This window comes from Neoarius graeffei, chromosome 19 (assembly GCF_027579695.1).
Source record: "Neoarius graeffei isolate fNeoGra1 chromosome 19, fNeoGra1.pri, whole genome shotgun sequence".
In the NCBI taxonomy this organism is placed as follows: Eukaryota; Metazoa; Chordata; class Actinopteri; order Siluriformes; family Ariidae; genus Neoarius; species Neoarius graeffei.
The window spans coordinates 46,716,148-46,740,920 of NC_083587.1; the positions used below are offsets into that span (position 1 = coordinate 46,716,148).

The 24,773-nt window shown below is 46.2% G+C and overlaps 1 protein-coding gene across 2 annotated transcripts in view; it reads left to right on the forward strand.

Annotated features, from left to right (window-relative positions):
- The window catches only part of stx17 (syntaxin 17), a 43,034-nt gene that overhangs the window by 5,684 nt on the left and 12,577 nt on the right, over window positions 1-24,773 (forward strand). For both annotated transcript variants that reach the window (XM_060900926.1, XM_060900927.1), the window contains exons 3-6: window positions 8,604-8,669; window positions 22,563-22,782; window positions 22,856-22,965; window positions 23,096-23,146. In XM_060900926.1, the coding sequence (XP_060756909.1) occupies window positions 8,604-8,669; window positions 22,563-22,782; window positions 22,856-22,965; window positions 23,096-23,146 (447 nt within the window). The remainder of the gene's footprint in view (window positions 1-8,603; window positions 8,670-22,562; window positions 22,783-22,855; window positions 22,966-23,095; window positions 23,147-24,773) is intronic.

Consider the following 24,773-nt stretch of genomic DNA (forward strand, 5'->3'; position numbering starts at 1 on the left):
ACCCCATCAGAAAGAGAAACGGCGCCTTGCACACACCAATGCCTCCGATGGAATGTAATCCTAGAACGGTCTGTGTATCATCCGATCATTCAAGTATTCCATTCAATCTGGAAAACGAGGTTGCGGTTTTTTTTGCTAGAAATGGTTATCTCCGATGTAAATACCGTGTGTCTGTTTGCTTCGCGGGGCTCCTCTGCGCGCTGTTTAGTAACTCATTCCATAGTGAAACCACATGCCTGTATGCAGTTAAGTAGCCATGCGCTCAGCTCGGATCATACAGCTGATTCGCGGAAAAAAAAAACAAATGACTTAAATCATCATGTGAATGGCCCATATGGTAATTTACCCACACCCCCCAGCAGGCTACAGTCCTGACAAAAACGAGACAATTTGCAACAAAAAATGTATGCTTTTCCAACAAAACAATCTATTATCTGAAATACTGATTGCATTCTTCAAGATCTCAACTTGCACATGATGGAAAAAAACAAATCACAAATTTGAAAAAAAATGCTTCTTTTGCGATTATCTCGGATTCGTTTCGGCCGACATGTGTCCCTGGATTCGGTGAGGGGTCACATATATGAACATTTTGATAATTAATAAAACTTGCATTTAATGTGAATTTAGTTTGTCATTTTTGTTGATCATAAATTATATCCATACCCTTGAATGTAGAATGTGATTTTATTTTGAATTCAAACAATACTCCTATTGATTTGAAACATATTTTCATGTAAATATATAAAAAAGACAACAGATTTTTTAATCTACTACAGCTCAGATTGCAGGAAAAGTGGTTTGTAAGACCTTATTTTTCAAAATTTTTCTGGGGGGGTATCCCTCCCAGACCCCCGGCTTCGGGCGCCATCTTGTTTTCTGCTTTTTTTGGTGACCACCCACTCTCATCCCTGATTAGACATATCCGGTATACATGCGAACAATGAACTTGATGAACTACTTCTTAACTGTTTGTAGCAGTCCATGTAGGTGGGTGGAGCACAGAAGGATGGCAGGACAGAACTGTTTTAACAAAACTCTCTTTTATTTGCACTTTTCAGTTGCAAACACACACTCAGACACACGCACACACATCAGCCGTCTGGTTGTGGAGAGAGTCCCTCTGCTCTCACTCTCTCTCCTTAAGAAGGGCGCGGTCACTGGGAAGACACACAAACACATCAATTAACAACAGGTGTAGTGATTCTGCCACTTAACTTCCCCGACTCCGCCCTCCTGTCACAGACCGATGCTAGACCACGCCCCCGCTGCCACATACCCCCACCGCCCGACTCAGGCCGGGCAGCCGTTCGGCCCACAGGCGACCCCCCCCCCCCCGACGGGAGATGAAGTCCGCCACGACCATTTGCGCCCCCAGCCTGTGGATCACCTTGAAGTTAAAGGGTTGGAGTGCCAGATACCAACGGGTGATCTGCTCATTGGCATCCTTCATGTGGTGGAGCCACTGGAGGGGCGCGTGGTCCGAACAGAGGGTGAAAGGGCGTCCCAGCAGGTAGTACCGGAGGGCGAGGACCGCCCACTTGATCACCAGGCACTCCTTCTCGATGGTACTGTAGTGCCCCTCACGCACCGACAGCTTGCGACTAATGTACAAGACGGGGCGATCCTCCCTCTCCACCTGCTGGGACAAAACGGCCCCCAGCCCTCTCTCCGACGCATCCGTCTGCAACATAAAGGGGAGAGAAAAGTCAGGGGAGTGTAAAAGTGGCCCCCCACACAGTGCAGCCTTAACCTTAGAAAAAGCCCGCTGGCATTGCTCCGTCCACTGGACCGGATCTGGTGCCCCCTTTTTAGTCAGATCAGTCAGCGGGCTGGTGACGTCCGAATAATTAGGTATAAACCTACGATAATAGCCAGCCAGCCCCAGGAACTGTCTCACCCCCTTTTTGGTCTTGGGCCTCGGGCAGGCCGCAATCGCTGCAGTCTTGTTAATTTGGGGACGCACCTGCCCGTTGCCCAAGTGGAAGCCCAGATACCGTACTTCCACCCGCCCAATCGCACACTTCTTCGGGTTGGCCGTGAGACCCGCCCGCCTCAGCGACCTAAGGATGGCCCTCAGGTGTTGTAGGTGCCGCGGCCAGTCATTACTATAAATAATGATATCATCTAAGTACACGGCCGCATAGGTGGCGTGGGGGCGGAGGACCCTGTCCATCAGCCGCTGAAACGTAGCAGGCACCCCAAACAGCCCAAAAGGAAGTGTGACGAATTGGTGTAAGCCGAACGGTGTGGAAAAGGCCGTTTTTTCATGGTATAATGGAGTCAAGGGGATCTGCCAATAACCCTTTGTTAAATCCAGTGTCGAGTAAAAACAAGCCGTGCCTAGCCGATCAAGCAACTCATCAATACGAGGCATTGGGTGCGCATCGAATTTAGACACCGCGTTGACTTTTCTATAGTCCACACAGAACCGGACCGACCCGTCGGCCTTGGGTACCAAGACCACCGGGCTGCTGCAGTCACTGTGGGACTCCTCGACGATGCCCATTTTGAGCATGGCCTCGAGTTCTTCCCGAACCACCTTTTTCTTGTGTTCAGGTAATCTGTAAGGGCGGCTACGCACTACCACCCCTGGGGGCGTCTCAATGTGGTGCTCTATGAGGTTAGTGCGGCCGGGCAGGGGTGAGAACACGTCCGAAAACTCGGTCTGCAACTGGGCAACCTCCGTGAGTTGGGTCGGGGAGAGGTGGTCTCCACAGGGGACCGGAGAGGGACGTGATGCTAATGTTCCTTTCTGAACCTCCGGCCCCAGCTCCGCCTTCTCCGGAACCACCGGCACCAACGCCACGGGGACCTCCTTGTTCCAGAGTTTGAGTAGGTTGAGGTGGTAAATCTGTAGCGCCCCACCCCTGTCCGTTCGCTTCACCTCATAGTTGACGTCCCCGACTCGCCGTGTGACCTCAAAGGGTCCTTGCCACTTGGCGACTAATTTAGAGCTCGATGTGGGCAACAGTACGAGTACTTTCTCTCCCGGTGCAAACTCTCTAAGGTGCGTACCCTTGTCGTACAGGCAGGTTTGCCGTTCTTGGGCCTGCCGCAAATTCTCCTGGGTTAGTTGTGCGAGTGTGTGGAGTTTTGCGCGCAGGTCAATAACGTATTGAATTTCATTTTTGCTTGGTGAAGGTCCCTCCTCCCAATTTTCTCGCAGCACGTCTAAAATGCCGCGCGGCTTACGCCCATATAATAATTCAAACGGGGAGAACCCCGTGGAGGCTTGGGGGACCTCTCGCACTGCAAAGAGCAAGGGTTCGAGCCATTTATCCCAGTTACGCACGTCCTCACTTACAAATTTCTTAATTATGTTTTTAAGGGTGTGATTAAACCGTTCCACTAAGCCGTCCGTTTGTGGGTGATACATGCTGGTGCGGATTGGCTTAATACCTAATAACCCATACAGTTCATTCAGTGTTCGTGACATAAACGAGGTGCCTTGATCAGTCAGAATCTCTTTCGGGATTCCAACTCAGGAGATGACGCGGAAGAGCGCCTCTGCAATACTGCGTGCTGAGAGATTGCGAAGAGGCACTGCTTCCGGGTATCGCGTTGCATAGTCCACCAGAACTAATATAAAGCGGTACCCTCGTGTTGACCGATCTAATGGCCCAACGAGATCCATCCCAATTCTTTCGAACGGGGTCTCGATTAACGGTAGAGGGCGCAAAGGCGCTTTTGGAATGGCCGCTGGATTTACTAACTGGCATTCGCGGCATGCCGTACACCACCTACGGACATCGCCGCGAATCCCCGGCCAATAGAATCGGGCCATTATTCGGGCTAGTGTTTTATCCTGCCCTAAGTGTCCAGCCATGGGATTAAAGTGAGCCGCCGGGAATATCAATTCCCGGCGGCTCTTCGGAATTAAAAGCTGCGTGACTCGCTCTTTAGTTTGAGTGTCCTGCGTCACTCGGTATAATCTATCCTTCATAATCGCGAAGTAGGGGAAGGACGGGGTGGCATTCGGCTGGAGCGTTTGACCATCGATTACTCTCACTTGGTCAAAAGCATGCCGCAGAGTCTCGTCTCGCGATTGCTCTAATGGAAAATCCACGAGGGATTCCCCAATAGAGAGAGGAGGAGCCGGCGGCTCCTCACTCTGGTGCGGAGATAACGTAGACGGCTCTGTGACAGCTGCTCCCGTCAAAGCGACCCCGGGACCTCCCCCTGTCAAATGGCAGGACCCACTCTTGACCAAGTGTGTCATTAAACCCCGAAATCCCGGTCAATCAGTCCCCAAAATTAAAGAGTAGGTAAGGCGAGGATTAACCGCCGCCTTCACTATAAATTTTTCCCCTCTGAAAATAATGTGGACCGACACTAAAGGGTAGTTGTGAACATCCCCGTGCACACACAACACCTTCACCTATTGTGCTCCCCCCAATGCCTCGTCTTGCACCAGGTTTTGGTGGATTGAGGTCTGATTACAGCCAGAATCCACCAACGCCTGATATGTATCCCCTTGGATACTCACCGGTATGCGATACGCTCCGGCCCGATCGAGGGCGGCTCCTGGCGCGTTGTGGATCCGAACCTCCGCGCCCACCTCCATTATCGAGCACTGCTGTTGGAGGTGGCCCGGTTCCCCGCAGCGCCAGCAAACCGGCCCGGGCTTCCTCTCTGCACTAGTGCTCTGGGGCTCACTCACCTGAGGGGGGGGAGAGACAGACACAGAAGGGAGACATGGAAGGGCACTGCGGGTGCGGCGAGCCGGCTGAGGTGGCGCCGGCCCCCATCTCCGCGGTGGGGGAATGGGGCGAGGAGAAGACACAGGAGGAGGGGAGAGAGAGAAGAGAAGAGGTCGTCTGCTGTCCTGCCGTCGGGACAGCCGCCAGATGATTCTCCGCCAGCTCGCCGACCTGATCCACGCCCTCGCCACGGCCCAACAGAGCCAGCACTAGGCGCTGCTTGCCCTCTGAAAGGAGCAAGAACAATGGTTCGAGGCCCTGGTGCTGGCGCAACAGGAAGATCGTCGGGCGTTCCGGCACCTCCTCGCGTCGGCGGGGTCCACCATCTCCACCGCCGCGGGCCCTTCCCCCTCACCCTCACGAAGATGGGCCCGCAGGACGACCCCGAGGCATTCTTCACGCTCTTTGAGCAGGTAGCAGAGACCTCGGGGTGGCCGGTGGAACAGCGCGCGGCGCGCCTCCTCCCCCTGCTAACGGGAGAGGCGCAGCTGGCCGCGCTACAGCTCCCCGCCGACCGCCGGCTGGCCTACGCAGACCTTCGCCGGGCCGTCCTCCAGCGGGTGGGACGCACCCCGGAGCAACAACATCAGTGTTTCCGCGCTCTGCGCTTGGAGGAAGTCGGCCGGCCGTTTGCGTTTGGCCAGCAACTCCGGGACGCCTGCTGGCAGTGGTTGAGGGCCAACAGCTGCGACGCCGAGGGACTCATCGACCAGGTGGCAAAGGTGGAGGACTCCATGGGGCTGTTGTCTTCTGTGCTCAAGTCCCGGATTTCGGCACCACTGTAGCAGTCCATGTAGGTGGGTGGAGCACAGAAGGATGGCAGGACAGAACTGTTTTAACAAAACTCTCTTTTATTTGCACTTTTCAGTTGCAAACACACACTCAGACACACGCACACACATCAGCCGTCTGGTTGTGGAGAGAGTCCCTCTGCTCTCACTCTCTCTCCTTAAGAAGGGCGCGGTCACTGGGAAGACACACAAACGCATCAATTAACAACAGGTGTAGTGATTCTGCCACTTAACTTCCCCGACTCCGCCCTCCTGTCACAGACCGATGCTAGACCACGCCCCCGCTGCCACACTGTTCAAGCACCAATCACCAAAGCTGATTTTGATGAAGAAGATTGCGGCGTGATCCAAAACGGAGACAGCAGGACGAACTTAATTCAGTTCCTTAAAGTTGTGTTAAAATTTTGCAAAAAACTAAAGGCTCATCTGTTCTGGGTTTATCTGATGTTCCCAGATTCTCATCTTATTATGAGTTCATCTCATTATCCGCTTTATCCTGTTCTACAGGGTCGCAGGCAAGCTGGAGCCTATCCCAGCTGACTACGGGCGAAAGGCGGGGTACACCCTGGACAAGTCGCCAGGTCATCACAGGGCTGACACATAGACACAGACAACCATTCACACTCACATTCACACCTATGGTCAATTTAGAGTCACCAATTAACCTAACCTGCATGTCTTTGGACTGTGGGGGAAACCGGAGCACCCGGAGGAAACCCACGCGGACACGGGGAGAACATGCAAACTCCGCACAGAAAGGCCCTCGCCGGCCACGGGGCTCGAACCTGGACCTTCTTGCTGTGAGGCGACAGCGCTAACCACTACACCACCGTGCTGCCCTTATTATGAGTTTTTAAAAGGTATTAGCAGTGTTTAGTTACAATTCAGTGGTATGTGGGGCCCAAATATAGAATAAAAACATATAATGTGGCTTTTTTTTGTCTCATCATGATATCAAAATACTATTTTAAACCAAACTTAAAGGGAACGTCACCTCAAAATACAGCACATGTATTTATATTGTGTTGAAAGATTTGTAATATGCTTCCTTGATTCAGTGATTTCCATGAGAAGTTAGTATCTGTATCCCATATTGATGTCACAGCCAAGAGTTGCTAGTGCAGGTACAGTGGTGTTTAATAGGAGGAGAAAAAAAAATCAACAACCACCAAAATAAGGTTTGACAGTCAGGGTTTTGCATTTAACACCGAGCATGAGCTTCTTTCATCGTGCTCCATTTTCCAGTGATGTTCAGTGTTGTATTAATGAGAAATCCAGTATAGAAGTAGTGGAGACAGCACACGTTGGACTCAGATTTATAGAATGCGTTGCGGCTATAAAGGACTTTCACGTGACATCATCGCAACTGCGGATTTGTTTACGTGGCCATGTTGCTTTGTGAGCTTTGTGTTTGCCAGCGACCGGCACAAGTGTACGTGAGTGATTGTAAGCCCAATTCAATAAACATCTACAGATAAACTTGTAGGAGTTACATTTCAAAGAACAATGCCAGAGACCTGTAGTGCTTTTGGATGTAATAACAGACGTAGAGATAAGCCTGGTTTAAATTTTCACCACTTCCTGGTGAACCCAAAAAGAGAGAAAAATGGCGAACCGATTCCTCAGTTAAACGGGAAGACTAGATGCCAACAAACTATTCCTGTGTGTGTGGAGAACATTTTATATCAGGTTAGTGTGAAAGCTCTGTGCAGCGTTAAAATGTATATCTGGATGTGGGCTTTGGACGTGATATATTTTATTAGACCTAATGCTTGGTTCGACTAGCAGCATATTTATGTACTGATAATGTAGACAAGGCTAAACACCATAAAATATGCTAGATCTAGGCCCTGGCTTGTTTATTACTGTTATTACTATTAGAAGTCCATGTTTGAGCTTACCTTTGTCATAATAAGGTATTTTTCTTTATCAGGAATTTCCCATAATATTCTGGCACGAAACCTGCCTCGAAATATCGGTAGGCATCTGTACTTTTGTAAGCCTTTATCATCTCCGGTGTATTTAGAAGTCCCAAATACTAAATAGTTCAGGATGTCAATCTGGTAGCTGGTTTGCTGAACACTTCAAGTGGAATATTTACATTTGTGGGTAAATTAAGAAGCAGCAGCCTTTATTTTTGTCACATTCCTCCTCTGCAATTGCAGAGAGAGCGAGAGCGCACAGTGGGCAGAATAACTAAATACATTTGTGGGTAAATTATATGGATCTGATGCCTGCATGTTTCAGCTTTTGGATGTAACACGATCTGCTGGCATAAAATACATTTTTTATAGTTTCATAGAGATTATACTGACTGTAGTTGTCTCGATTTTCTTCATTACCTGTCGTGGCCCTGGTTATTTGTTTGCCTGGCAATATGGCGGCTGCTGCGTGATAAACAAAAATCCGTGATGTCAGTGAAAGTCCTGTAGAGGAAGCAGTTGCACCCAGTTATGATGGAGACATTGGGAGGAATCGGCTTGGCTAATTAGTGATCTATAATAATAAAGTTGAAGCTTTTGAGCAGATCTGCTTGAACAGAGTGTACAGATGAGGAGGAGATGGAACTGGAAAGCCTAAAGAACTAAAGCTCTGCTGCAGTGCTCTCTTTAGGTAGAGATAAAGAGTTCATTCCCACTGGCACCACTGTCAGCAGGCACTCAAATGGCACTGTGCGTAATGTAGGAAACCATTATCCAAAGTGAAAATAAACCAACATGTTTGAGTTTAAATCAGAAAAGTCTACACTGAATTTCAAAACAAAATCAATCTTGGAAGTCATTAGTGATCACATGTTACTGTTTAGTATGCAGGTCTTTAGGGTGGATTTTTTTTCCTTAACAAAATAAACAGCTTAAATGGCAACATGGCAGTGCTACACACCCACAAAAGATGAACTGTGGGTTCCGTGAGTGCCTTGTTGCTCGTAGAACACAGGATCCTTAACTCTCAACTGTTCAGCTCCACACTTGGAATTGTATTCTGCTTCATTTGGATGAACGTGTCTGCGAAATAAATGGATGTAAATGTAAGATCCTGTAGGTAATGCTGTGACGTACAACATAATGACGATTTACTGATCCAGTTGTACTGTGGATTTACTCTGCAGTTCCACAGAAACAGCCAGTGGGACAAACTGCACCAGGAGCACATCAATGCTAGTCGCACTGTACAGGTATGCTACACACACAACATACAGTATGCTCTTCCTCTGGAACTATACAAACATATCATACACATTGCACAACTGTTACACAGTTTGACCTACAGCATGTTATGTTAGGGATGTGCCTAATGTTTTTTTTTTTTTTTTCTATTATGTGCATATAACCTAGGATTTGATTTAATACCCTGCTCAGAAGAAGAAACCTTTATTTAGTCACATGTACGAAAGCACAGTGAAATTCGTCCGCTGCATTTAACCCATCTGAAGCAGTGCACACGCTTCACACACAAACCCAGAGCAGGGGGTTAGGTGCCTTGCTCAAGGGCAAAGGGAAAGAGGGATGGGAAAGTACTGCTCATTCACTCAATTCCCCTTGTGTTTTTTTTCCTGCTGGTCCTGGGAATTGAACCGGTGACCCTTTGGGCTCAAGGCTGCTTCTCTAACCTCCTAATCACGGCTGCCCCCTGTCCCATGTGGCTGTTGTTCCCTGGAACCATATTGATGCAGTCCTGTCACATCAGCTCTAATTTCAAATGATAGATAATCCTGGTGTGGTTATCCAGTGTTCAGAGAACCAGTTACACGCACAGCTAGTGTTCTCTTTCACCCCTTCTATGTGCTAGAGGCTGTGAGAATCGCATGGTGCGATGTAATGAGGAACCCCTTACGCACTTAGGACTGACTGGAAAGGTGTTTGGAGATGACCACCACATTGATACCATTGGGAGGGACGTTAAATTTGGAGAATTTGAAGAAGGTGATGCCCAGGTAGCATCAGTGCAGAGCTTTAGACCAGCCCTCTTCTAAACCAGCGGGATGAAGTCCACCATCTAGTGGGCCAATCTAGACAGGGAAGCACCAGGGGAGGGATATATGGGCATCCAGATATGCAAGGTAAGGTTATTGCCCAGGAATACGGTTCTCCCACTCTCTGTGCTGAATTGATTGCTAGCAAAAAGGCAGCCGTTAAAGAAACCCATGACAGGTTGCCTTCCTGCGTGGGCTAATAAGAGGTCTTAAGGGACCACAGTACAAAGGTGAGATCCCAAGCCAGGCTATTGGGAGTGCACGGTGGACGAAGTTTATGAACCCTCAGCAAGACACCATTTGTGGTGCTTTGATGTGTTACAGTGGCTGTCACACACACCTTCAGCAGGCTAGCAATCTCTGTAGGAACTGGATAGTGCACTGGATCCATATGATAACGTGCACATCATTCATGAAATACAAGGCCTGGATACTAGGGGCTTTTGCCTTCAGCAGTGTCTCTTGGACTCCTGGGTGGCAGTCCTCAACCTGCTCTTCACTCTGAGGGTACCGTATTTTTCCCTCCAACGATTGCTGCAAATCGTTTTGTCCACCAGTGAGAGAAGCAGCAGAAATCAAGGCTTTGGGCCACTTGAGGGACCCTGTGGGTCGATCTCTGAATTCTCTGCAACATGGGCAGAATCAAGAGTAGAGTCAAAAATGCTTCTAGTAGACTGTGAGGCCAGTTGTGCATCCTGACCTAGTGGACTGTCCAACTACGCAAGAGAGAACCACAGTTGACAGTGACTGTATTTGGCATTGGTGAAGAGGTCAACCAGTGCTCTGCCAAACTTTTATTAGCTCTGGGGCACCACTTTTGGGAGCAGACACCATGCAACGGCCCTCAGTTCCATGTTCTACACTAACGCTTGGGATCCACAAGCTCCTGTGCCTCTGTGGCAACACACTGACCCCAACCGGTGAGGGAAGCATCCGCGGTGACTCGCTGTCTCTTCAATTGGGCATCGCTTTCAGATAGACCACTTTCACGAGAACAGTCTTGTGTCTCCAGTGAGTTAGACGTTATGCCCCTCTTGCTGAAACAAGGCCACTTCTCTGTCTGTGGTACTTGGAGCTTAATTAACTCATCTGGCCATAAGGCCGATGAGCTATTGCCATGGCGTGGCGTCCCTCGTCCGTCCATCGTCCACAGTTCAGTTAAATCATATGTCCTCCGTCAGTTCTCCATGGATTTCTGTTCCGATTGTTTTGTTTGAAAGAACTCCTCATTCTACACAAAACTTGGTCATTGTTTTGTCAAATTTTTTGCTGACGAGTTAGTAATTAGGCCAAATTAATGAATTTTCCATGCCTCTCACTAGAATTTTATCTCATTTCTCATCCAGTTCCAGTTGTAATCGATGTTTTGGGTAGATCTTCCCACGAGGAACAAAACTTGGTCGTTTGTTTTGTTGACTTTCCTGTTATAAGCAATTTGCTTACAACTTTGTTTATTTTCAGTTAAATCACATCTCCTCTCTCAGTTTTCAATGGATTTCAGTTCTGATTGGTTTGTTTGAAAGAACTAGTCCTTCTCTACAAAACTTGGTCATTGTATTGTCAAATGTTTCCTAACAAACTGGTAATTGGGTTACCTTAACAAGCTTTCGAACTTTTCACTAGAATTGTATCTTCTCTCTCATTTCTCCTCCGATTTCAGTTCTGATCGATGTTTTGGGTAGATCTTCCCTCGGGGAACAAAAATTGGTTGTTTGTTTGTTGATTTTCTTGTTGTAAACAATGTGTTTACAACTTTGTTTATTTCAGTTAAATCATGTCTCCTCCCTCAGTTCTCAATGGATTTCAGTTCTGATTGTTTTACTTGAAAGAGCTAGACTTTCTGCAGAAAACCTGGTCATTGTATTGTCAATTTTTTTGCTAACACGTTTTCTTCTGACTAGAATTCTCTTCTCTCATTTATCATGCGAATTCAGTTCTGATCGATGTTTTGGGTAGCTCTTCCCTTGGGGAACAAAATTTAGTCTTTTGTTGATTTTTCCTGTTGTACATAATTTGTCAGGGAGGTTGGTCCGATCTCACATTGTCACGTTTCAGTTATGTTTGACGTTTTGGTAGTCATGGTTGTTTTGATAGCAGGCCAGATGAGCGGCTACGGCCTTGACGTTCTAGTTTTAATTGCTGGCTAATCCTTAATTCCAGCTGGCCCAAAGACTACTGTTGCATCTGCAGTTAACAATCCTAGCATCCTGAGCTGGAATTTGTCCCAGACATAGCAACGTCCCCGAACTGGATTGGTGATCGTGGGAACATCGACCACACTGGGGTAACACGGTGGCTAGCGTTCTCAATGACTCGAGCTTCTTGCCCAAGAGTTGTAGAATGGTCATTTCTACCTATAGTGGCCCAATGGAAGTAATTTCATCTCATTTAACAAATCTATTCTTTCAGTGAAGTAGTGTGGAATGCAAGTAGACAGGATATCATTGCCCTAACAGTTCATTACTCATTGCTGGAATCATAGGCCACTAATATGGCACTGCCAGTCTCCGGAGAACAAGGAGAACATTGTTCAACAGTTAGCACTCTGATGGATTCGTGACTCCTGGGCCCTGTATTATTTAATCTAGAAATGTTTCCTCTAGCTGGTATAATCAACAAATAACCATTTGTTTACAATTGCAGCTATATCAGTCTTTAGCACATGATGCCTACAGTTCTATAGAGTCCTTGTTTGACTGCACAGTTGACCATGAATGTCTCATAACTTCCAGCTATTAAATTCAGAAAAGACTTAAATTACAGTTTGTGGAAATGAGACATTTCTTCTCGCATCTTGTTTATAAAGGATAAAAATGATGTGTAGTCATTTTTGACAGCTGTATATTGGTTTTAAGATACAAATCAGTAATGTCTGCAAAACGGCACACCATCACCCCTGTTATATGTTTAAGTTTTAAATATCTAGATCTCCTATTTTTAAATTTCCTCTAACTTCTGATGGTGAGACATTCGCACATAACTTTGTCAACTCGATGTCTGCAACACTTTTTTTTGTCTTAGCTTTAAAACTCATGGATGCAAACGGCGCGCATTTTGGCGGATGCCGCCTTTTTCATGGCTGTCTGGGGGACTTGTGTGAATCGTGCAGATCCAAGGAGTTCTTTTTTTGGGGGGGGGGGGCATTGGAGTGTCTGATTATAATTTCATCAAAGTAAATTCTGTATTAAAGTTACTAAATAAGCAAATGCCGTTACAGTCCATGAAACATAGGAAGTATAAGTATGAGAAGAAAACAGTAAATCAGAAAGCTGCGCACGTAAAGCCAATTACGTAACTTACGTAACTTACGTTGGATTGATGGAAATCCTTGCGCGTGCAGTGAAGTGCAGCCAGCAGCAGATAATGGCGCGCAGCCAATTGGCTTTACGTGCGCAGCTTTCTGATTTACTGTTTTCTTCTCATACTTATACTTCCTATGTTTCATGGACTGTAACGGCATTTGCTTATTTAGTAATTTTAATACAGAATTTACTTTGATGAAATTATAATCAGACACTCCAACCCCCCCCCCCCCCCCCCCCCCCAAAAAAAAAAAAAAAAACTCATCGGATCTGCATGATTCACACAAGTCCCCCAGACAGCCGTGAAAAAGGCGGCATCTGCCAAAAGGCGTGCCGTTTGCATCCATGAAAACTCCCCAGTGTTCATTGTCCTATTCAAAGTTGACCTGCATCATTTTACTTGCAATTAGGCTTGTTTGCTATAACGGTATTATCCTCCCTACATGATATAACATTTAGATATAGCAGATTATATTATATTACCGAGTCTGTCAATCGTTATGCATTTTACAAAGGAGTACCACAACACATTGGAGTACACTAGTGTTGGAGAGTAAAGTTCTAAATATTAAGTGCCTGCATATGTTTTCTTTTGGTTTTATTTGTGGAAATAAAACCAATTGGAATAAATGCCGCCCATTCAATAGTGCACTCTTGCCGCCCATTCAGTAGTCCAACCTACCTGGGGTGAAACTCGACCGGCAGCTCACTTACAGACAACACTTGGAGCTGCTGCGCGCAAAGGTTCCCTCAAGAAACAACCTCCTATGTCACCTGTCGGGTTCCTCATGGGGTGCAAGAACCTCTACCTTAAAGGTGCCCTTCCACCAAAAACGTTTAATACTGGCTCTTTTTGAAATACCATAGTTCACTCCGAGTTGCATATGCATGCTGCATGTGAAAATGTAATTCTACACCCATTCCCTGTATTAGCTTATGAAAGAAAATAGTTGGAAAAACGAGCCGATCTGAAAAAGCCATACAATCTTACGTCCCTTCGTAAATTATTCATGGCCTCACCCACCTTGGCTTGCGACCGCCCATGGGAAGGAAGTTCGGATTTAAGCGCGAGGAGAGATAGCAGCAGTGTTGCCAGATTGGGCGGTTTTAAGTGCATTTTGGCAGATTTGAACATATTTTGGGCTGGAAAGCGTCAGCAGTATCTGGCAACACTGAGCAGAGCCCATCTCGTCAGTAGCTAACGAAGAGGACCTAACAGCAAGTTGAAAACATGTCTGAACAAGTTCGTGCCTGTGTTATTCGTGGCAGTAAGACATCAACGTTGCATTTCTTGCCCAAGATAGAAGAGGTGAAGAAGAAATGGTTGGAATTTATCTTTGGAACACCACCAGCGAAGTATAATGCAGCGTTAGTACTGTGTTCTGATCATTTCAACCACAGTGACTTTTCAAACTTCGGTGCCTTCAGTAGTGGTTTTGCTTCGAGGTTGCATTTAATCCCTGGATCTGTACCGTCAAGACGATCGACCACAAGCTGTAAGTAAAACATGAACTTTTTGTTCGAAGGTTTTTGTTACAAAATAGCATGTTCATATTCTCCACGTTAGCATGCATGACATGGTCACAAGCTAGGCAGGGATGAGAGTTTTCCGCTTTTTCTGAGTAAAAAACGACCTTTTTATATTATGCCAAGTCCGTTGAGAATTTTTTTAATTAATTTCGGGGGGTTGGGGTATGTTCCTTCATGCTGTTCAAACTTTATTAACTCCAACGGTGTTTACACATTATTTGTAAGTCGGCATCTTTAGTCTCGTTTAAATCTCGTTGAATGTGATGTAAAATTCGTGTTATCTACATTGTTATTGGTCAAAACATTGACGTCAAGGCCATAATAGCCAATCAAAACAGTTTTTACAAAGACACCCACATTCTTTTTTTAAGTCAGTCGTTCATTTTATTTGTTCAGTAAAAACCCAAACATTTGTTGAATTTTTCGTATTTTTCCCTTCGCGGTTTGTTCCTTCTCTCTCGCCGTAGTAAGACACGCACATCTGCTTGTTCTGACCCACTGGAGGTAGCGTCACAGTGCTGTTAGCCAATCAGAGGTAACACGTTTACATGTCATGAATATTAATGAGTAAGAGCTGAAATCCTGTCGTTCTCCCGCCACCCACTCCTCCAGTAAACTAGAACAGCCTGAAACAGGAGAACCACAGCATTTTTTTCACCAAAACCGGATCACAGGGCATTCATTCATACTAGAGACCACCGCACAATTAATGAAAAAACGATGCAAGGAGACCTTTAAGAACTAGTGCCCTCGCCCTGTCTACAGTGCTGCAGAGTACGCAGCACCAGCATGGAGTAGAAGTGTTTACACGAAAAAGCTGGACACAGCCCTAAATGATACCATGAGAATCATCACTGGATGCATCTGGCCTACACCAATTGAGTTTCTGCCAGTCCTTTCAGGCATAGCACCTCCAGCTCTCTGTAGGGAACAACACACAAACAAGCTGGTCAATAAAGTCCAAAAGGATAAGACACATCTGCTACACAATACAGCAGAAGGATCGCGACACATGGGTCGACAGCGCCTACGCTCACGCCACCCATTTTCCCGTTATGCAGCCACCCTCCTTGACACACCTTTCAACACCCTACAAGCATGGAGAGGCACTTAACAACAGACTGCACACCCTGCCCAACTCCGTGTCATCCCGAATACAGTACCACCCCCAGGCCCCAGGTGACGACCTCCCAAGGAACGAGTGGGTCACCTTGAACCGGATACGAACTGGGGTAGGCCGCTTCAATGCCAACATGCACCGATGGGGTCTGCACCCATCTGCAGCCTGCCCCTGTAGATCACCTGAACAGACCGTAGAGCACATCCTCAGCGAATGCCCCACCCTTGGCCCGCCCACACATGTCGACCTCACGATCCCTAAGCAGTCCACGGTGAACTGGCTGCAGCACCTTTCTTACATCTAATATAGCTGTCTTCTCATATGCAAGAAGAAGTGCACTCTTCTGACTCCTCATGGTGAAGGGGAAAAGACCTGAAAATATGGAAATTACCTCAAAGTGGAAGGAAGCTTAAGGCATTTCAGCTTTAGAGCTCTCGTACTCCTTTTCCACCAAATCAGTTCCAGGGCTGGTTCGGGGCCGGTGCTGGTGCTGGTTCACAACTCGTTCAACTTGCGAGCCAGCTGAGAACCAGTTTGCTTTTCCATAGCTCGCGGTGCTAAGGGAAGCCACGTCATTACGTCGCTGTATACGTCAGTTACGTTGCTGTATACGTCAGTTAAGTCGCTATGTTTGCCTAAACCTTGGCACGAATATCGAAGCAAAAACAACACGGAAGAAGTAGCAGCAGCAACAACAACAATAATAATGGATGACTTCGCGTTTGTACAGCTGCTGCTTCTCGTCGCTTAAAAATGGCGATCTTTCGCGGTCTTGTTATTGTTGTCGGTCTTAACAACTCCGCCCCCCGCTGACGTAAGCGGTTCTTTCCTCTGGCCCAGCAGAGAGTTGGCGCTAGCCTGGAACCGGTTTTTCTGGCCCCAGAGCCAGTTCTTTGTCAGTGGAAACAGAAAACCCGGTTCCAAACTAAGCACTGGCCCCGAACTAGCCCTGGAACTGCTTTGGTGGAAAAGGGGCATTGGAGAACGGGGGATCCCTGACTACAGCCTGGAGGCAGAAATCAGGAAAAAGGTAACAGTAGTAGGAGTTATAGCTCAAGAATCCAGTGCTTGTTCCAATAAATTGGAAATGGAGATGAACCAATCGACATGTGAACCTGGAATGACTTGTACCACCTTCTCCCCCGCGTCAGCCCGTGTGGGCTCCCTCAGTTCTGTTAAAGGTAAATGCAGAGTGCTTTGTGTTCATTCAGTTCATTACTCTCTAGAGAAGTTTAAAAAAAAGGGGGGGGGGTTGAGAAACCAAACGTGTCAGCATTAAAACCAGTGTTTTTTTTTTGTTGTTGTTTTTTTTAACACTAAAAATTTGATACACATGATGTACCTTTTTATAAACACACTACACACACACTTTTTAAATGCTCTGCATCTTTGTTTGCAGTTTGCGGGGTATCGAGGGAAGCTGGGAGTTGTAGGATTAGAAACATTTTAGTCTTTAGACTTTAGTTTGGATGTTTTACTGGCTGCTATATTTGCTGCCTCTCACATCCTGTAGGTGGGAGTTTGGCTCATGGGGGCATGTTCTTTTGGGCTAGGGTGTGGGGGTAGTCAGGAAATGAGAATAGGGTCAGGGGCATAGACATATAAACATAGACGCCGCATTTTGCTGGTGGCCCGTTGCTGGGATACATCAGAGTGTTGGCCATATTGGATGTGGCAAATCTTCCCCGTAAACCAATGCAAGTAAATGGACTGAACTTCATAAAGCCCCTTTCTACAATAATATTTAACTCGATGCCTTTTATTCACCCATTAAGACACACACGTATATATTTGGGAAACAAACAGGCATCAAAACAACACATATAACTTTTAATGTGATGGTTATAAATAGTGTGCGAAATACCCTGTACACTGCAAACTAGTGACAGATACGCGATAGATAGCTCAGGTAAGCTAATCAGTCAGCATACCGTAGCAAGCTACCAAAACCTGAGGCCACAATAACCAACCTACAAGACTGAATATGATAAATGATGGAAATAGTGGAAAAACTGGAAATAGTGAATGAAAATAAAAATGTACTGTTTTATTTATTGAGTCACCGCACAGACCTGCTCTCGTTGAATAAAGTGAGCTGAATGACCGCCAAACTGAGTTCGGCCAGGTTCTAACGTCATACCAAAACAAAATACATCACTGATTCCTTCACATTCAGAAAGGTTAAAAACATTCATCATACGTTCAAAAACGTTCATCATAGTGTGGCACTGTATTATCTAATTCTCACTGCTTATAACTATACACCTACCCGGTGGAGATGAGCTGGGAAACTGAAGACTGAAGGAACAGCTCCCTCTCTGATCCTGACTCTCTGACCTGTTCTGTCAAAATCCTCCGTTCTGAAGTGTTCACTGCAGAGCATGGATGACGGAGTAGCAGAAAACCCTTCCCGTCACACAGCTGTCTCCCACTGCTTTTTCATGTCTTTATTTTTGGGAAACCTACATAGTATGTGAAAAGTTAGCTAAGCAACTAACAACAATCAGCGTAGTTATGAAGGAAATACTTCGTTGTTTGGAGACAGGTTTCACCGAGCGGCTATTATGCGCGAGACTTCATATTAGCCTAACTAATGATCTAGTTTTCGTCGTAGCTGTATGCTTCTTAAAACCTGGGATCAGGTTCATTTAATAGCTCGGTCTAATCAGCGCTGCTGTTTTGGATAGCGTTGTCCAGGGAAGGGCACCATGAAAGAAGTGATAAAGGTGCAAGGAGTAAAGAAGAAGAAGCCTTTGTTTGTCACATGTTACACAAGCACAGTGAAATTCCTCCTCTACATTTAACCCATCTGAAGAAGTGAACACGCACATACAGTACATACCCAGAGCAGTAAGCAGCTATGCTACAGCACCCGGGGAGCATGATACAGAAGGAGGGGAAAGTGCTTTTCATCCCCTCGCATTTTTCCTGTCGGTCCCAGGAATCGAACTGGCGACCCTTTGGGCCCAAGGCTGCTTCTGTAACCAACAGGCCCTCAAAGAAGTCTATAATGTGCGACAGGTGAAGTAGTCTATGCCCCATACCCCCTGCAACACCCACCAGTTTCCAGCACCCCCTCCTAGAAAATGGTTCCAAACTAGTCTCTGCATGACAAACTTCAATTTTTGTATTATGAACCAAAAAAAGATTGGCTGCTGAGGAAACGTCTGTTTATATCTGACCTAACAGACGCTAACTTGCTTCACAGCTGTCCCGTAAAAATAATCCTGACTAAAAATGAAAGAGGAAAAAAAAAAGTGGATGAGAGGAATAAAACATTGTGGGATGTGCGGTTGTAGATAGAAAATAATCATTGTCGGGGGCGTCGTGGCTCAGGTGGATAAGGCGCCATACCATAAATCCGATCCGAGGTCATTTCCCGATCCCTCCCCGTCTCTCTCTCCCACTCATTTCCTGTCTCTACACTGTCCTATCCAATAAAGGTGAAAAAATCCCAAAAAATATCTTAAAAAAAAGAAAATAATCATTGTCGTGGGCGTCGTGGCTCAGGTGGATAAGGCGCCATACCATAAATCCGGGGACCCGGGTTCGATTCCGACCCGAGGTCATTTCCCGATCCCTCCCCGTCTCTCCCACTCATTTCCTGTCTCTACACTGTCCTATCCAATAAAGGTGAAAAAATCCCAAAAAATATCTTAAAGAAAATAATCATTGTCGTGTGTGGCTGCATTACAGCATCGGGTTGCTGATTATTTTATTATAACGGCTCAGCCCATCATGTTTTATTCCTTCCCCTGTTTATTTATTCTAAACGCTCTGTAAAAACACCACGTAAACTTTTTAAAGCGCGAGCATACAGATAGAAACTTGATCATTCCTAATTTATATTGTGCAGTCTGCCGGGTTGCTGCTATAAAAGAAAAGAAAAACTGTTCTCGCTTCTCAGCCAGTGTGTGTTGCCAGGTAATGCGTGCAACTCCCTGGTGTGTTCCTTGGTGTGCGAGATGTGACTCTGATGCGCTTTCTCTTAGAAATGGTCTAGACAGGCATGTGACCTGGTGTTAGAGTCTCTTAGAGTCTGTTCCAGGTGCTCAGGGAACAGGAATGTAAGGGGCGTTTGCGTGTGTATGAGTGCGAGTGTGGGTGTGTGTTTGGTATTAGTTGTGACCTTAGCACCTGGGCTGTTTCCTCTAGAGACCCCAGAGAGCTTTCCTGTGTCTACAGCTGTAGGTGGATGTGGTGTAGATGGCTGATGACACAGATATAGTGAGGATACTGTTTATGTGGCGAGAGAGCGAGCGAGATGAAATTCTCATCACATGCACACAGAAAAAGAAAAGAGAAATGAAAAGCCAAGTGAGTGTGTGTGTGGGAGTATTAGACGCTTACCTTTTGACCCCTACCTGAGATTCTTGCCCCGATGCCATTTTAATTTCATGTGTATGTATCATACAGGGTGGCACGGTGGTGTAGTGGTTAGCGCTGTCGCCTCACAGCAAGAAGGTCCGGGTTCGAGCCCCGTGGCCGGCGAGGGCCTTTCTGTGTGGAGTTTGCATGTTCTCCCCGTGTCCGCGTGGGTTTCCTCCGGGTGCTCCGGTTTCCCCCACAGTCCAAAGACATGCAGGTTAGGTTAACTGGTGACTAAATTGACCGTAGGTGTGAATGTGAGTGTGAATGGTTGTCTGTGTCTATGTGTCAGCCCTGTGATGACCTGGCGACTTGTCCAGGGTGTACCCCGCCTTTCGCCCGTAGTCAGCTGGGATAGGCTCCAGCTTGCCTGCGACCCTGTAGAACAGGATAAAGCGGCTAGAGATAATGAGATGAGATGTATCGTACAGCATGTCTTTAATTGATCAGCGCTGTACGTGAGAGTGTTTGTGCACATGTGGCTTTAATGAGAGCACTAGAGCGGAACTGTTTATTGGACTGCTGTTGACCCTTGACTTCTTGGCCTCAGGCTGTTGGATTGATTTGTGATCTCCATGATGTCGTTGAGGGGTGCGTGTGTGTGATACGCCAGCATTTTTCAGTATAATCTCTATCCAACTCTAGATGTACACAGTACTGCGCAAAAGTCTTAGGCACATGTAAAGAAATGCTGTCGACCAAAAATGGCTTAAAAATAATGAAATAAAATGTTTCAACATTAAAAAATACTACAAGGAAAGCTAATGGTTAAATTTATATACAAAATCCATAGATAAAATACAAACAGTACCTTTGCCTGATATAAGCGAAATTGAAATGCATAACGCGCTGGAAAGGCGGCACGGTGGTGTAGTGGTTAGCGCTGTCGCCTCACAGCAAGAAGGTCCAGGTTCGAGCCCCGTGGCCGGCTAGGGCCTTTCTGTGCGGAGTTTGCATGTTCTCCCCGTGTCCGCGTGGGTTTCCTCCGGGTGCTCCGGTTTCCCCCACAGTCCAAAGACATGCAGGTTAGGTTAACTGGTGACTCTAAATTGAGCGTAGGTGTGAATGTGAGTGTGAATGGTTGTCTGTGTCTATGTGTCAGCCCTGTGATGACCTGGCGACTTGTCCAGGGTGTACCCCGCCTTTCTCCCGTAGTCAGCTGGGATAGGCTCCAGCTTGCCTGCGACCCTGTAGAACAGGATAAAGCGGCTACAGATAATGAGATGAGATGAGATAACACGCTGGAAAACACACCAAAACACTTTTTAGACACCAGCAGGTTTTATGTTTGTATACCGCAGGGTAAATGAACACTGGTATGTTGAAAGTAAACCCACCAAGAGCAAACAGAAGCTTGGCTTGGTCTTGCCCAATTTAACCATGTTTGAAATGTATAAATACAAATGAATTTACACTTACAGAGACAGGACTCTGTTATCATAATTTTGCGACACTTTAAAAAAAAAAACCAAAAAACAAAGTGCAGGGTTAAACGTAGCCCAATTTGGTTCATTTCTGTAACTCCGTGCTGGGCCATTAGGTTAATTTGACCGAAAATGGAGTGACGTAATTTGACCCCAAAATTGGTTTATTGTCCCAGATACAGGTCTTAGAATACATTTTAATTGTAAAAAATATTTTTATAAAATGGGGCGGCACGGTGGTGTAGTGGTTAGCGCCGTTGCCTCACAGCAAGAAGGTCCGGGTTCGAGCCCCGTGGCCGGCGAGGGCCTTTCTGTCCGGAGTTTGCATGTTCTCCCCGTGTCCACGTGGGTTTCCTCCAGGTGCTCCGGTTTCCCCCAAAGACATGCAGGTTGGGTTAACTGGTGACTCTAAATTGACCGTAGGTGTGAATGGTTGTCTGTGTCTATGTGTCAGCCCTGTGATGACCTGGCGACTTGTCCAGGGTGTACCCCGCCTTTCGCCCGTAGTCAGCCGGGATAGGCTCCAGCTTGCCTGCGACCCTGTAGAACAGGATAAAGTGGCTAGAGATAATGAGATGAGATTTTTATAAAATCATTGCACTTTTGCCTGTTAAGAGGTGGGATATATGAGGCAGCAAGAGAAAGGTCAGTTCTTGAAGTTGACATATTGTAAGCAGGAAAAATGGGCAAGTGTAAGGATCTGAGTGACTTTGACAAGGGCCAAATTGTGATGGCTAGATGACTGGGTCTGAGCCTCTCCAAAATGGCACATCTTGTGGGGTGTTCCCAGGATGTAGTGGTTCGTACCGAACAAAAGTGGTCCAAGGAAGGAGAACCGGTGACAGGGTCCTGGGCATCGAAGGCTAGCCCATATGGTCCAGTCCCACAGAAGAGCTACTGCAGCACAAACTGCTGAAAAAGTTAATGCTGGCCCTTATCAAAGTGACTCGGATGCTTACGCTTACCCATTTTTCCTGCTTCCAACACATCAACTTTTAAGAATTGACTGTTCTCTTACTGCCTAATATATCCCACCCCTTGATAGGTGCCACTGTAATGAGATAATCAATGTTCTTCACTTCACCTGTCAGTGGTCATAATGGTATGGCTGATCAGTGTGTGTGTGTGTGTGTGTATAGTTGTTTGCCAGAAATTTATTTTAAGCAGCTTTTGTAAAGATTACACTTCGCTACCAGGCATGTGTTAAATTATTCAGGGCAATTTAAGCATCAAAATCCACTACAGCATTATTTTCCATTTTTCTTTCAATTATATTTAATACATAAAATTCTGTCTATCAAACAAAACATGTTAACGTTCTCTTCTCTTCTCTTCTCTTCTCCCTCTGCAGCAGTTGCGCTCGAACCTGCGCGAGATGGAGAAGTTGTGCCAACGTGTCCGCAGCGCCGAAGCACCTGCGCTAGAGAAACTCGTCCAGCCGATCAGAGAGCGCGCCTCAGCCGCCACTCAAGACTTCCTGCGGCTTCATTCGGACTCTGTCAGTTACCCGGGGCCACACCCACAACAGACCGACAGCACAGACGCTCTCACAGGCTCCGACTCGGCATATAGTAAGCGTGTGACGTGCGTAGAGATGTCATCAGCGTTTTTTGACGCTACTATAGATTGTGATGTATTTTTCAGGTGAGGAGGATGTGGGCGGGGCCGAGTCACCTGTCACTGGAGTCCAAGTTTATTTACCTGCCATTCCAGTTGAGCAGAATGCTGCAGAATCCTGGGACTTGTTAGAAGAGGTGCAGGATACACACACACACACACACACACACACACACACACACACACACACACACACACAGACAGACAGACTGCAGAAAAAAGTAATAACATCATGTCTCAGTATACTAAGTGTGTGTGTTTCTTCAGGATCTGTTGGAGCTCAATGGGTTAGTGAAGGAGTTCTGCTCACTCGTGCATGTGAGTATCAGCGCCTCTAAACTGCGTGGTAGTATTTTTCAAGTGTGTGTTTTATCGAGTGAGGGTGTGTGTGTGTGTGTGTGTGTGTGTGTGTGAAGGATTTGATAAAGTATAGTGACAGAAACGTTAAGGGTTAGCAGGAGCTGTCAGATAGACAGCCTCTTGTCTTCTGAGAGCCAACAAGGAGGTATTGATCCCATCAAAGTGGGCACTCGGAGTCTGTGAGTGTGTGTGTGTGTGTATGTGTGTGTGTGTGTGAGAGAGATTGAGCAGAGACACAGACATCAGTGACAGTCCGTCAGCCATGTGCTAACCAGTAAGGATTAATGAGAATCTGGACAATCTACTCACCATTATCACACAAGTGTGTGTGTGTGTGTGTGTGTGTGTGTGTGTACACAAACACACCTTACATACTCTGTTCAAGCTGAAGCTCTATATTGTCCGGCCTTCAGGCTGCTGTGTTTTCTGTGTGAAGTCAGAATAACTATTATTTTATTATAATAAAATTTGTATTTTTTATTATTATAATAAAACGTATGTATGTATTTAGTTAGCGAGTAGGCCAAACGGAACTAAACATTGGCGCTAAAATTTCTGGTCACTCTGATTTTCGTCATGCTTGCGTGCACACATCGATGTATCATGTAGTAAAACGCCGCTCAGCCATAAATTACCAACAGCATTCAGGGAGGAGCCGATTTGCATTCGGCGACGCCCACAGAACTCCATAAAAGGTAAACCGCAAAGAGAGCTGAAAAGGAAACGACTACGAAACAGCGAACAAGCTTTCAGAGGGTGCCATTTCTTTTGTTCTAACCGAACGGCTCGTCTTATTTGCCTGACTCGATTGAGTCATGTTATTTCTATACATTAGCATGAAATTAACAACAAAAAACCCCTTTCATTAAGTCCATGTGTGTCACTGAAGTAAATAAGTGATTTGACCTTTCGGTGTAATCCGTGGATAAAATCGCAGTAAATCATCGCCAATTATATGATCTCGCATCTTAACAGCTCTCATAAGATAGAAATGTTTTTCCCGAAATAACTGGATTTTCATAAATGGGCTGGATATGTTTTATGAGTTTCTCCTGGTGAAAAAAATGTTAGATCGACATGATGATAAGAATCAAACATTTCTTGTGTAAATGACGGAGTTTCACAGAATGAGGCCTATTGTTCATAAAGGCTATAAAACACATATACACACACACACAGGAGCTCAGACACACAGAGCTGAAAGTGCACCCTGGAGGGGTGTGTGTGTGTGTGTGTGTGTGTGTAGCTCAGTGCTCTCCCGAGTGTCTCTCCTGGTTGAGAGCAGACGGTGCTGATTAGTGCACAGTCCTAAGAGACAGGGAGAGGAAGAAAGGAAGATTTCATAGAGATCCGTGTAATTAGTTTAATAAGGACTGTCTGTGTGTCCTCATTAGGCACTTACAATGTTTAATCTAATCCTAATTCCTTAAAACGGTGAATATTTGACTGCATTTGTGACACCGAGTGACCATGTTGTACATGTAGATGATCCTACCCTGTGAGGTCCGTATCACATCAGCCACGAAAAATATGTATCCTTCGTAAAGAAGGTAAACTAACCAGGAGGCCGTATCATGCGTTTTTA